Source organism: Danio rerio, chromosome 16, assembly GCF_049306965.1.
Source record: "Danio rerio strain Tuebingen ecotype United States chromosome 16, GRCz12tu, whole genome shotgun sequence".
NCBI lineage: Eukaryota > Metazoa > Chordata > Actinopteri > Cypriniformes > Danionidae > Danio > Danio rerio.
Window position 1 is genome coordinate 14,106,641 of NC_133191.1, and position 14,708 is coordinate 14,121,348.

The 14,708-nt window shown below is 35.4% G+C and overlaps 1 protein-coding gene across 5 annotated transcripts in view; it reads right to left on the minus strand.

The window, feature by feature from the left end:
• Window positions 1–14,708, minus strand: part of ttyh1 (tweety family member 1) — a 62,144-nt gene that overhangs the window by 33,407 nt on the left and 14,029 nt on the right. For all 5 annotated transcript variants that reach the window (XM_003200152.7, XM_009292145.5, XM_009292147.5 and 2 more), the window contains 2 exons: window positions 14,085–14,254; window positions 4,593–4,822 (listed from right to left, as the gene is read on the minus strand). In XM_003200152.7, coding sequence (XP_003200200.3) covers window positions 4,593–4,822; window positions 14,085–14,219 — 365 coding nt within the window. In that variant the 5' untranslated portion in view covers window positions 14,220–14,254. The remainder of the gene's footprint in view (window positions 1–4,592; window positions 4,823–14,084; window positions 14,255–14,708) is intronic.

Sequence of the window (14,708 nt, forward strand, 5' to 3'; positions counted from 1 at the left end):
TCTAACCTAATTCTGAGTACACAGTAAGACACTTTTTATCCATTTAACTACCCCACCAAAAAAAAGAATAACTCCTAATGTCGCTAGTTAGCACACTCAATGCATTGTTTTCAGCACATCCCATAATTTCTAAAATATCAACCCAAATGTTAAAAGTACCATAATTAATACATAATGTATACTATGAATAATCTGATATACTATGAATAATCTGAAAATATGAAGTTAATGACCAATCTATTTAAAAACACAATCAAAATAAAACATTTTTGAACACTGACTCATCTTTATTTTTTTGAAGTATGGCATGAAATATTTCAGATTCTCATTTAACAAGTTTTCTTGTTTATTTTATTTTTTTACAATAAAACCAAAATCAACTGTAGCAGTGCAACAGGATTATGTTTGTAAACAAAATGCAGTGTGTGTAAACCATTATTTAAAACAGTCATTCTTTAAATAACTTAAGCAGTCATTATTTAAAACAGTCAAAATATGGTCAACCATTTGGTAGAGCATGCAGTCAAAGGGCTAACCCTTTAATTGCTTGCTCTACTTAATGGTTGACCATATTAGTGTAAACTATCCCTTTAACTTCACTGTAATAACAAAAACTAGTTTGGGAATTCTATTTAATGTTGCATCCTAAAACTGTTTATTAATCTGGATCAGCCATATTCTTTCAATTTAAGAGTAAAGTCTCAATCTAACATATTAAAAGAAATGGTTCAATGAAAATTCTATCATCATTTACTTACTCTTCACTTGTTCAACACTTATTTGAGTATTTTTATTTTGTTGAACACAAAAGAAGATATTTAGAAAAAGTCTGGCACCCATATAATTTCAGCAACCAGCGTTCTTAAAAATATCTCCTTTTTTGTGTTCAACAGAAAAAAAACAAACTCATAAATGTTTAAAACAATATGAGGGACGGTAAAGGATGAGGTAATTTAAATTTATGGGTGAAATATGCCTTTAAGTAGTGTGTTAAGTAAATTGGGACTGTATACTTATGTGTGGCAGGCATTTTTGCGTAGAAAATATGAGGTTTTCCATAGTTTTTAAAAGTGTTTTTAAAAGAAACTAACTTATTTTTTCTAATGACAATAGAAAATTGTAGATCACATGCTCGGAACAGTGGAGCACCACTGATTTAAAGCACAATTTTATAAAAAAAAAAATTTCATAGTGTTTTAAAATAAAACTTTAGATAATTTTTCTTAATGACCATGAAAAAAAACGCTAGAGAACCGCTGATTAAAAGCATTATTTAATCAAAAATGATCCTTCCTGACCCCCCAAAAAAAACATTTAAACTTTTTACACATTTAAAATGGACTTAAAAAGAGCATTAGAATCCAAATCAACAGCCCTGTAAATCCACTCATTTACGTATCTATTTCACATTAAAATATTCAGATTAATGCTTAGGCCAGATGCTTGCCCGATCCCTTCAAACCTGCCAAATATAACCCAGTCCAATCTGTCTGTAACTGTTTGACCCAGATTACGCCAAAGCAAGCAGAAGTGTGTGTTTACGTGTTTCATACAGTATTTAATAGGAATCCTAAATGTGTTTAGTCCTCTACTACACTGTAAATGACTGTTTAGCCTTCAAATTCTCCAGAAAAAGAGGTCAGCGTGGACGGGAAGGCTGTGACGTCATTGAAACAATACTAATTTACACAAGCAATATATGTGCGACATCAAGGACATTAATGCATCGTGCTGATGGTTCAAACTCAATGAGGCATGAGAATGCATTAGGTTTCATAGCTCTGAATATATTAAACGGGATGGTGCTCTGCCAATATATGTGCGCTGAGATAACATAATTGAAGGAAATCATCCCTCGCAAATGTGCAAATGAAACAGCTTTATTTAGAACAGGAATGACATCTTTATTTAAAGCAAAAGGGAGACTCATATTGTTTCGTTTATATGGGCCGTTGGTTTGAAGTTGTTGCTGATAAGAGAAGAGAAGTCCTTAACTGTTTTTTTCTGCATTTTATGGTGTGAAACACTACATGGTTTAAATGGCTTAAATACTGTCAGGACTGTTTCTCTTTTTCTCTTATTTGTGCTTTTCCTGTGGGAATGAATGGATGATGTCAGGTACTAATTGTTTTCTGTTCTCTAAATGGTGAAAACTGCCTGATTGATGAAACTAAATAAAGATGACCTTATCAAAGTCCTGTCCCATTGTAGGCCATGAGAAATATCAAACTAAATACAATATCTTTGGAGCCTTCATATACAATCTACCCGAAAATACCCCTGGCAAATTCTGACTTCTGAAGTTTTTGTTCAAATGTAAATACGGAAATAAAAGTGAGAAATACTTTTTTCCACAATGATGCCTTTTGTACATCGTCTTATTATCATTTGGGATGAGCCTTTCTCATTTCCAGTAAAATAAAAAAACTTAAAACTTGCAGGTTGAATAAAAGAAACTTTAAGTTAGAATTTGCTAGGAGTATAAATCATTTCTGGCTTGAGTGTGCATACAAATGAAGTCAGAATTATTAGCCCCCTAAATTATTACCCCCTCTGTTTATTTTTTCCCCAATTTCAGTTTAACTGAGTGAAGATTTTTATCAACACATTTCTAAACATAAAAGTTTGTTCTGTAGACAATCGAAAATTAAAAACTGCTTTTATTCTAGCCGAAATAAAACATATACGGCTTTCTACAGAAGAAATAATATTATCAGACATACTGTGAACATTTCCTTGCTCTGTTAAACTTAATTTAGGAAATATTTAAAAAAGAAAAAAAATTCAAAGGGGGGCTTATAATTTTTACTTCAACTGTATATGTATATGTATATGTATATATAAGCTTTATGGAAACGACATTCAGCAGGTTTCTGAAAAGATTCCTTTTAAGTTTAATTATTGTAGACTACAACATGTTGTCATAGGTTTGAAGATGGAACAATTTTATAATGCTATACTTTATTTTTAAAAAATTTATATTTTTAAAAGAAATATGGTATCTTATATACAGTATTGTGTTTTTCAACATGAAAATACAAAAAAAAATAAACAAATAAATGAATTGATGTTACAGAGTCATAGATGTGTTTTTTAATCACAGCTCTCACAGTGACAGTGGTTGTGATCAAGCGTGTCAAATGAAAAGCAAATGAAAAGTGTCTTAAAGAAGGCAGGACATGTCGACTATTTGATTAGTCACAAGATTTGATAAGAAAGTGAAGTATAAGGTGACGTGAAAATAATCTGGGATCCAGAGACAGAAGTGACAACCTGCAAGCTTTGGATGTTTACATGCATCTTCCATGTGAATTTTATAACTGTTTTGGAGCACACTAACTTATGAATGTCCTAATGAATAACATGCAGATACTAACATCTAAAAAACATCTTTCTTTTAAATACCCAAGACCTAATCATCTGTTTCCTTCATTGTCATTCCAGCTTATTTATTTATTATCTTTTTTACTATTTTCATGTTCAAAATCACAAAAAGTTTGAAAAAAAAATGAAACTAGATATATTTAAGACAGGCGTCACAGTGGCTTAGTGGTTAGCACTGTACACTCACAGCAAGAAGTACACTAGTTCAAATCCAGGCTAGGTCAGTGGGCATTTTATGTGGAGTTTTCAAGTTCTCCCCGTGTTGCCGTGGGTTTCCTCAGAGTGCTCTGGTTTCCCCCGCAGTCCAAAGACATGCACTATAAGTGAATTGAATAAACTAAATTGACTGTGGTGAATGTATGTGTGTATGGATGTTTCCCAGTACTGGTTGCAGCTGGAAGGGCATCCGATGTGTAAAATATATACTGGAATAGTTCTCGGTTCATTCCACTGTGATGAATAAATGGACTAAGCCGAAGGAAAATTAATGAATGAATAAATATATTTAAGACCATTTTCCAATCCTAAAAATGTTATAGTATAATATATACGTTTTATTTTTAGACAACACAATAATTTTAACTTCAGAAGAGCCAAGAATTACATATTGAGATCAATAACCCTAATTTTTCTGTTATTTTGACCAATTTTTTTTTTTTTTTGGAAAAAATTATCACAGAATTTCTATTTGAAACTTTATAAAAGTATTATCAGCCCTTTACTGAAGAAAACAAACCCATACTTAATACCTTAAATCCAGTAAAACCAGATAAACTGCTGTATATTTATGCTGTATGCGATTTTCAGAGAAGTAAAAAGTTTACAATCAAACAAAATATGTTTTTACAGATTGTAAAAATATATATAATGTATTCCCACATCCATGCAAACCATTTAGTAAAAAAACAACTTTTAATAGCAACAAAAAGGCCTTTAGTTTCTCCGTTGGTTAAATTAAAAAAGCCAGAATTCACTTTTCAGAAACTTTTTTTTTCAAAAAGCAGTTCCATGCACCTTTACTTGAACAATATTCATATATTTATGTTATATATTAAAAATATTATATTATAGATCATACGCAAAAATAAAACCGCTAAACAGCACCAGCTAAAATTTGCAAAGGCTGTTTTTGCAGAAATGTCTCCACCATCTTCTCATCAGAGAGTTACCGCTGTCACATGAAAATGACTGTCATTAGCGGGTCTTACCAACACAATGTGACGGCTGCAACCGACACCCATGTGACACAGCAGATGCCCCGCCCCTTTTTGCCACTGTAACCATGGCCACCGCTGGCATCATCATCTTCTTCTTCCTCCTCTGCATCTCTGCCTGATTCGCCCCGATGGCAGCAGCAGTAGTGGATGAGGAAACACAGAATCACCAGCAGCGAGAGTACAAGAGCGATGGCCGAGAAGCTGGACAACACAAGCAGAGTCTGTGGAGAGAAATAGAGAAGGAAAAATAACCACACACTCAATAGTTGTTCGTGAAGTTCTTTGCTGGTGTATCAGTATCAGTTTTGTTATTGGTCTAAGACAAGGATTAAGAATCGTTTAGATGCTAAATATGACCATCTTCATCTGAGAGATGCCCATCCTAAAATGTTAAATGTCTAAAATTTATTTTAAACATGTTATTATTAATTACTTTTTATAAATATACATTTATTTTTAAACATTCATTTACTTTATTTTCGGCTTAGTCCCTTTATTAATCTGGGGTCACCACAGTGGAATGAACCGCCAACTTATCCAGCACAGCGGATGCCTGCTGCAACCCATCACTGGGAAACATCCAATACACACTTATACACTACGGAAAATTTTGCTTACCCAATTCACCTATACCGCATGTCTTTGGACTTGTGGGAGAAACCGGAGCACCCGAAGGAATACAGGTAGAACGTGCAAACTCCACACAGAAATGCCAACTGACCCAGCCGAGGCTCGAACCAGCGACTTTCTTGCTGTGAGGTGATCGTGCTACCCACTGCGCAACTCTGACGCCCTATTAAAAAAAATGTTTAATTCAATTTTGTTATTAAAAAATCTCTGTAATTTATTTGACTCTTATTTTAATTTTTATAATAATTATTTTATACTAGTTCTATTAGATTATAATAATTGTAATCTAATCATCATCTGATTTTGCTTTGTTTGTTTCTTTTATAGTAATGGACTATATAAAATATTTTGTAGTTTTGTGAATGATAACAACTTTGCTACCTTAATAAGCCCACTATATACTGTATCACCAGTTGGGAGTTTTTAAAATTTTTATTTTAATTTTTTTATTCATTTAACAAATATAGAAAATTTACTTATTTTTTTATATAGTACTATATTTGGGCGACGCAGTGGTGCAGTAGGTAGTGCTGTCGCCTCACAGCAAGAAGGTCGCTGGGTCGCTGGTTCGAGCCTCGGCTTAGTTGGCTTTTCTCTGTGGAGTTTGCATGTTCTCACTGCGTTCGCGTGGGTTTCCTTCGGGTGCTCCGGTTTCCCCCCCCAGTCCAAAGACATGCGGTACAGGTGAATTGGGTAGGCTAAATTGTCCGTAGTGTATGAGTGTGTGTGTGAATGAGTGTGTGTGGATGCTTCCCAGAGATGGGTTGCGGCTGGAAGGGCATCCGCTGCGTAAAAACTTGCTGGATAAGTTGGCAGTTTATTCCGCTGTGGCGACCCCAGATTAATAAAGGGACTAAGCCGACAAGAAAAATGAAAGATGAAGTACTATATTTTTATTATAGTATAATATTTGGCTTAATATAGTACTTTACAGAGATTTAAAGGATCTGAGTTGAATATTTGTTAAATATAATTTAAATATTGGCTTTATTTATGTAAAAAAAAATCAAATATTACAAAAATATGATATTATATATTTTTGGGTCTGGTCAGGAGCTCAGTTTTTACTTTGCTTTTTACTAGGAATTACTCAATTCATTAAGTTTATTTATTTTATTCGCTGTAAAAAAAATAATTATAGCAAAAGTAGTAAAAAGCAATTATTTTTGAGTGTGTATATTTGAGTGTGTTTATTGGTCTTAATATTTTTTTTCATTTAAGTAAACTTTTTAAAATGTTATTTAAATGAATTAATTTGTTATTATATATATATATATATATATATATATATATATATATATATATATATATATATATATATATATATATATATATTTGAATGAATCAATGAAAAATTGATCATTGATTAAATTAATTTAAGGCATTTTAAAAATGAAAACGTAGCAGTAAATGTAGTAAAATTGATTCCTCAACACTAGAAACTGTAGGAACATATATCATTTCATTAGATCACATTCAATTCAATTGCTTGTCATTTCACTATAATTATTTGTAAAACTTACTATCAATCACACAATGAGAATTATTTTAAGGTAAATCCTGCACCATTTCTTTCCCATTTAATAGCACAGAGTACACGTACATCATATCTGCTTACTGTTCCAGCATCTGCATATACAGTATGCAAAGCAGTGTGCCATAAAATGGAGGATGTCTCTTTAATCTTATTGGCTAAAACAGCACTGAGGCTTCACTCAGAGAGAGCGCAGGGAGGTGTAATTAAAGCTTGACGTCACGTTCAAACACACATTGTGCATTCAGGCTTCAAATACTATACATTTGCAATCTGGTCCTAATTCATCTTCCACAATTTCTCTCTCTCTCTGTCTCTCTTTCCTTCTCGTCTCCCTGTGGTTCACTCTTCCGCTCACTCATCCCTCACTGTTCTCCCCCTTTCTTTCTTTTTATCCACGCCACTGGATCTCTATTAATAATCTGTGACCTACTTAAATACATTTACTGCTTTTCCCTCTGATTCTCTCTCTCTCTCTCTTGTTTTTTTCATCTCTCTCTTTTCTCTCCTCTCTTTCCAGTTCCCACTATTATCCATGAGTATTTCTCTCTCATTTCTCCTCTCTACCATCTCTCTCACAGTCTGTTATTTCCCTAACACATCTTTCTCTTATCATCTGCGTCTTATCCGCTAAAGCCATTCAGGCAGCAGGCGTAATCTGGATTTGTCTCTTCCACCTTTATTAATTTGCAGTTGGGCATTTTTTTATTTTCATTTTTTTTTTTTCAAATGGTAACCACATTGCAGCTGTTTAATTTCTGCATTAATAGTGTCACTAGATGGAATCGCACATAAAGTGCTACAATAGTATCTGAAGCAAACATTATTTATTTATTTGCATAAGAGAATATAGTGTATAAGTCATGTTTCAGAAGCATAAATACCATTAGTATTCTTCAAAGGGACATGAATAACACTATCTGATAAACCTTTTAAGTGAAGAACACTCCACTTGTTTTGGAAATAGGCTCATTTTACAAGTCACCTAAAGTTGAGTTTTACCATTTTTTAATCTATTCAGCAGATCTCCAAGTCTGGCGGATACACTTTTAGCGTAGCATAGCATTAATCATTGAATCGGATTGGACCATTAGCATCTTGCTCAACTTTTTATTTTCTGTTGATCTTAAAGTGTAACTACAGAAGAGTCAAGCTTTAAATTAGAAAATAATCTACTTTTTTTTTTTTTTTTTGAAGTTTTTGATGTTAATGGCTAATGGCTAATGAAGATGCTAATGGTCTAATCGAATTCAGTAATTCATGCTAAGCTAAGTTAAAATAGCTCCCACCAGACCCGGAGATTGGCTGAATGAATTCAAAAATAAACTTTAATTATAGGATCTTGTAAAATGACCCTATTTAAAAAAATATTGACTGTTTCCTTAAAGGCAGATCTAAGTTGTGAACTCCAACACTCTTTAAAAAAAGCGAGGGATTAAAAGTATTTTTTTTCTATTACTTTTTTTTTGGTTCCTCAAAGTGAAAATTTCTATTTGATCATCTAAAAAACGTTTATTACTATAGAAAAGTCCCCTACATGTTGAAGGTTCTTCATGGAACCATCATAGCTAAATAACTTTGTAGGTTTTCAATGACAGGTGTTTTTGGTTTTGTTTGTTAAAAAAAAAAATCATGCAGAAAACTACATTACCCACGATGCTGTACTGAAAATCATCTAAATTCTTAAATCCCTTATCAAATGACAATTTCTATCATTGTGATTCCCCTTGCAGTTGGTGGGTTTTGTTCATGCTTATAAAGCCTTCCAAAAACTGCTTTGACAAAAACAAAAATGTAATAATAATAATAAATAGTAAAATACTACCAGAACTTGCTTTGGTTATCTTGCTTCAAGATTTACCAGTTGCTGAGCATTCATAACCTTGCATTTCACACTGTAGAATCCTAAACCATGACTAAAAGTTCAAATGAATCAGCGTTGAAGAGGTCATTCAATCTGACTTTGTAAAATGCTGAAATCACAATTTGCATACAAATTGCAAAGTTGGGAGGTCCATGTATAATACGCGAATTTGGGCATATTTTTTTGTTAGGTTAGTGAAAAAAGAATGCAACCAAGGTCACTGAAAAACGTAGTAGGTAAAGTTGTTAGCTATAATTACTGTTATTACACAGCTCTTAGGACCACTTGAGGAAAATTGAGGAATGAATACAAGAGGAATTGGTCAATCATGACATTACAAAGCATTCTTAGATAACAGCCACTAAAACTATTGAAAGTATTTAGATCTTAACCAATAGTAAACAGTTTGTCAACTCAGTCACATTTTAAAAAGGCATAACAATCTGTAAATCACTGATTTGATTTCACTTCCACTTCCTTAAAGTTTACACTATTTAACATTAATAATGATTTAATTTGCTGTAAATTAAACTCTTGTTGCTTACAATTCCAGTTTAAGGAAAAATGCTTAAAATGTTCTCAAAATTTTTAATGAATCTTATCTGTCACACATATTCTTGACTGTTTGGTATCATATTGTGATGGAATAATAAAAGAAGAAGGTTTGTGTAGGCTCCATCCAGCCATTTTTTCTTTTTACTGTTATTTTGTTTTCTTATAATTAAAAAGTTAGCAAATTATTATTCCTCAGATTGAAGTTTTCTGTCTAACTGCTTACCTTTGTAGCAAGTAGCTGTGTAATAAGCGAGATAATGTGCATCTAGCTGGTGGTTCTCTAAAAATGAAGCCCAACAGGCTTATTAACAGGCCAACAAAAAGCAGACCTTGATGCCCCATTCATATGGGGCTTCAGCGTCAACGCTTAACTAAAGGTGGTCTGAAGTTGGGGCTAAAATTGAGCGTCATAGCAGCATCAGCCAATGAAATTCAGTCAGCAATGGGCCACTGTCTAGCTGGTGTATTTGCATACAGCGATCTGATTGGCTGATGCTTCCGTCGGCGCTTGAAAAGTTGAACTAGTCCCAACTTCTGCAGCGAGCAATGCTGAAGTGGCGCATATGGATCTACAATGCAGTTCGGCAACGCTTGACATCACCCATTCAAAGTGAATGGGAAGCGTTGACGCTGACGTCCCGTATGAATGGGGCATAACTAACAAGTTTGTACTTCATTAATCAGGTCAAATATAGTGACGCCATAAACTGCATTACTGAGCCAATGTTGCTCAGTTTGGTTGCTAACGATGTTTTGATAAGAACAAAATATGCAGTGTTTGGAGTTTTTACGACCCTGATTTTGTCTTTAATTATTTTACTTAATCATGATTAATTTAATTGTTTACTGTTGGTTGCAACCCAAGCTCATTCTGAAATGTAGTCCCGTGGACGTTTCTGGAGACCGCGAAATACGTCCCGGGAGGTAATTATGGCTGCATTTCATTTTTTTAAGCGAACGCTACAGGGAGGTGTGATGCCGTTCCCTTTCGCGCTTGCCGGCTGACCGCTTACCTCCGTGTGGAGGGCTTTCCCGCCGCAATCAGTTTGTCCGGTTAGCTCATCGTGTGCGTCGGCGGACTTCAGATGCAGAGAGGAGGAGTTCCAGAAATCAGGTAAGACAAAAACAGAATCCAAAAAATAAAGCGAACGAGTTCATAGCAGGGTGAGAACGTGGTGAAATCTGAAAACGTGTTTAAAAACAAACAGACGAGGGCTTTTCTTCTTCTAGACGGCTTTTCTAAATTGTTGCTCAGGTTTAGGGAAGTGAGCGGGCAGGCGAGTCAGTCGGTAAAACTGGTTGGGTTCAGGGAAGGAGGAGGGTGGGTCAGCCGATTGGCCGGTCGCGCAGTCAATCATTCGGTCAGTCAGACATCGGCTTCTGGTGGGTTGACGCGAGAACAGCGCGGGCGTGAGCGGCACTCACAAGAGAAGAAAAGCGCACACAGCAGCCTCTCGCGGATTCGCGTAGACAAAAACTGCACAAATACGTACCTCCCGGGATGTATTTTGCAGTCTCCAGACACGTCCGCTGGACTACGTTTTCAGAATGACCCTGGGTTGGTTTTTTTATGTTTGTTTGAGTGCCGATCTGTGCAGGCTATTGCTGCTAACCAAATTGTCCCTCTAGGACAATAAAGATATTCCAATCCAATCGAACCACAGTTTAAGTACAACATACTTGTAGTTGACTTTTTAAATCTGTACACTTACAATTAACAGAAATAAAACTAAAGCAAAATCTGTCATTTACATACATTACTGATGAAGGTCTGTCTAAAGCTTGCAATTTATAGTAATGGTTACATATAGTATTGGTTATACCTAAGAACTATTTATATTTGTATTGGCAATTTGATAATTTTATGTAATGCAAATCATGCAATTGTGATGTTTTCTTTATGGATGTGCAGTATGTATAGTGCTGAACAGAGGTCTTTAGTCCTGCTCTAGGGACCAACTATCCAGCAGAGTTCAGCTCCAACCCTAATTAAACACACCCGGAGCACTTAATCAAGCGTTTATCAAATGATCCTGAATGCAGGTGTGCTGAAGCAGGTTGAAAATAAACTTTGGGTTCTCAGGAGCAGACCTCTGGTGCAGAGCACAGTAGTTTATTGCTGATGTTGCCACAGAAGAGTTGGCTCAGTCAGTAGGAGTCAGTAAAGTTTTTATTATTTATATTTTTCCCAGTGTATGCCTACATTATTCAAACATTTGACAAAAGAATCTGACAGCTTCTCACATTTACCTCAAGCCCTTCCTATGCTAACAACAATAGCTGGGGTTCAGTAAACAAGATGTTTTAGACAGCATTACGTCACTCTTTCTACATTTGGTCTGTCATATGAAAAGAGACAAAGTCTCAGAACAACACATATAAGTTGTGTTTTGATCCTGTATGCTGAATAGTCAGAAGCTTTTGAACAAATTGGTTAAGTGGATAATTTAATGACTTTTTCATCTTCAAGTCCACATGAAATCAAACTTTACAATACTTATTTTACTAGCGCATTTTGTTAACCTTAAGTTGAAAAATGTATATGTTTGTAATGATAAAGCTGGGCAACTGAAGTGGAATTCCATATACATCCATGTGAATAATCAGCTGTCTCCATTATGCTTGTCTTGTTTACTGTTGGTTACTAGGTAACCAATACTATAGTCAGCTGCTCTATAACAACTTGATGTGAATTGCATTCTTTTTTCCTTCGAAAAAGATTTGGTGACACGGTGGCTCAGTTGTTAGCACTGTAGCCTCACAGTAAGGTCACTGGCTGGACCAGTTGGCATTTCTGTGCGGAGTTTGCATGTTCTCCCTGTATTCACATGGGTTTCCTAAGGGTGCTCCGTTTTTTTGAATTGGGTAAACAAAATTGGCCGTAGTGAATGAGTATGTGTGAATGCCAGTGTAAAGTGATGTTTCCCAGTACTGGGTTATGGCTGGAAGGGCATCCGCTGCATAAACATATGACGGAATAGCTGGCGGTTCATTCCGCTGTGGTGACCCCTGATAAATAAGGGACTAAACTGAAGGAAAATGAATGAATGAATGAATGAATGAATGAATAAAAGAATAAAAAATAGCTAAATATTAGAATGGAAACCCAGCTACTCTCTAGCTGTAACTGATTCAGGAAACTCATGAACATTCAGTAAAATATTGTGTAGAACATTACGTTAGGGGGCGAGGCAGTGAGAAGCAAGAAGGTCGCTGGGTCGTTGGTTCGAACCTCGGCTCAGTTGGTGTTTCTGTGTGGAGTTTGCATGTTCTCCCTGCCTTCACGTGGGTTTCCTTCGGGTGCTCCGGTTTCCCCCACAGTCCAAAGACATGCAGTACAGGTGAATTGGGTAGGCTAAATTGTCTGTAGTGTGTGTGTAAATGTGTGTGTGGATGTTTCCCAGAGATGGGTTGTGGCTGGAAAGGCATTCGCTGCGTAAAAACTTGCTGGATAAGTTGACGGTTCATTCCGCTGTGGCGACCCCGGATTAATAAAGGGACTAAGCCGACAAGAAAATGAATGAATAATTGAACATTATGTTAGGTATAGTGTCTATACCAGGGGTGCCCAAACTTTAAAGGGCCAAAAAACAAACTTAATTGAGGGCTGTGGGCCAAAGGTACATTAAAGTTTCCATGAGTAAGCCCCTAATTTATTTTCTAATATTTAAAAATTAAAGTCCCACTTTATATTAAGTGTCCTTAACTAATGTACTTGCATCAAAAAATAAATACAATGTACTTAATGTGTTGAAAATGTATTGCAGTACACTTCTGGTGCCCTTAAGTTGGGATACAGGTCAGGTTATGCACAGCATTGGTGGTATTGGTAGGTTTAAGGGAGGGTTAAGGTATAAGGGATGGTCAACAGTATAATTACAAATGTAATTACAGAAATTAATTACAGATGTAATTACATACAGATATTTAATCAAGCGTAAGTACAATGTAAAAACATGTATCTATACAATAAGTACATTGTAATGAATTATTAAGGTCAGTGTAATACATATTAATTAAGGCCACAATATAAAATGGGACCAAAATTTTTAAAAAGTTTAATGAATTTATTACAGCAAAAATGTGTTCGGGGGTGAGGTCTCTGAATAACTGTGTTGAGAACCGTAAACTGTAAAAAAGTAACTGTACTGTGGTGTTAGTAACTGTATTATGCACCTGGTTTTGGGCGGCCGCTGCTATACGGCGGATACTGTACCAAAGTTGGGTGTTATATAGCAAAACGGGAGGGTTGCGGGAGGAACATGGGAGACTCCCGGGAAAAACAGGAGTGTTGAAGTAAAAGAACTTCACAGAGGATTTTAAATGCACCTGTACTTTTGAGTCAAAGTTACAAATGAAACAAATTGTATCCAAATATTAGCAAAATGTGGAAACACACTTATGAAATAAACTGTATATCTATCATGACAAAGTTATTGTTTTAAAATCAGTCCTTCATGCTTTTAGTCTCTGCTACTTTGAGTCTACAGTTCTTTACCCACTGAACATTAAAAAACGTGAGATGCAAACTCAATTTTGCCTCTATAAATTGCAGACAGAAAAGTGCTTCTAATGGTTTTGACTTTAACACTCCAGTTTAATCTCTCTGAGAGTGCATTAGAGTGCTGTGAGTTAGAGTATGTTCTGCAAGTCGATAAGTAAATATTTCTGACAGCATGAAAAAAACAATGTTTCTGGATGTTCACATGCTATATGGCACATATGTGATATCATTTGGACAAACTCTCAGAGGGAGCACACGAAGGAGAGAACAAAATAGAGAGAGCGAGACAGAAATAAATGTGTGTCGCTCTGAATGATGAGCGTGCCCACCACCAGCTGTCAGGTGTGAAAATTGTTTTTGAAAGTGAGAAACAAGAAGGCAGAGAGAGAGGGTTACCTGCTGGTACTCCCAGCTGTCTGGAGTGAACACGCTGTCTCGCATCTGCATGGTTAAGCTCAGGCGAGGGATGGCATGGCATAACCGTACCCATACTGAGGGGGTGTAGTTGGGCACTGTTGCTATGGCCGCCATGGCTGCTGTAATCCACCTCTGTTTTTCTCAAGAATCTGTAATGGTTAAAAAAAGTGATTATTAACATAAACCTCAGAGATCGAGTCAGCTGTGATGTTTGTGTATAGACTTTTTATTACTCTTTTTAGGCGCACTTTACAATAAGGCTTCATTAGTTAATGTATTTAATCACATGAAGTAATAATGAACAACACTTGCACAGGATTTATTAATTATGATTCAGCATTTACTAATACATTAATGAAATACAAATTCATGCTTGTTAACATTAGTTAACGCTCTATGAGTTAACAAACTAATAATGAGCAACTTTATTTTCATAAACTAACATCAAAGCCCTGGTCAGATCACACAAATTTGTCATGATTTTGGCACGATTTCCTTGACGTGTGGGATTCGTAAAAGACAAATGGGCATTGTGACACGAGATTGAATAGTTTCTTCACGTGTAATGTGGCACAACAACTGATACCATGCCTGCAATACCTC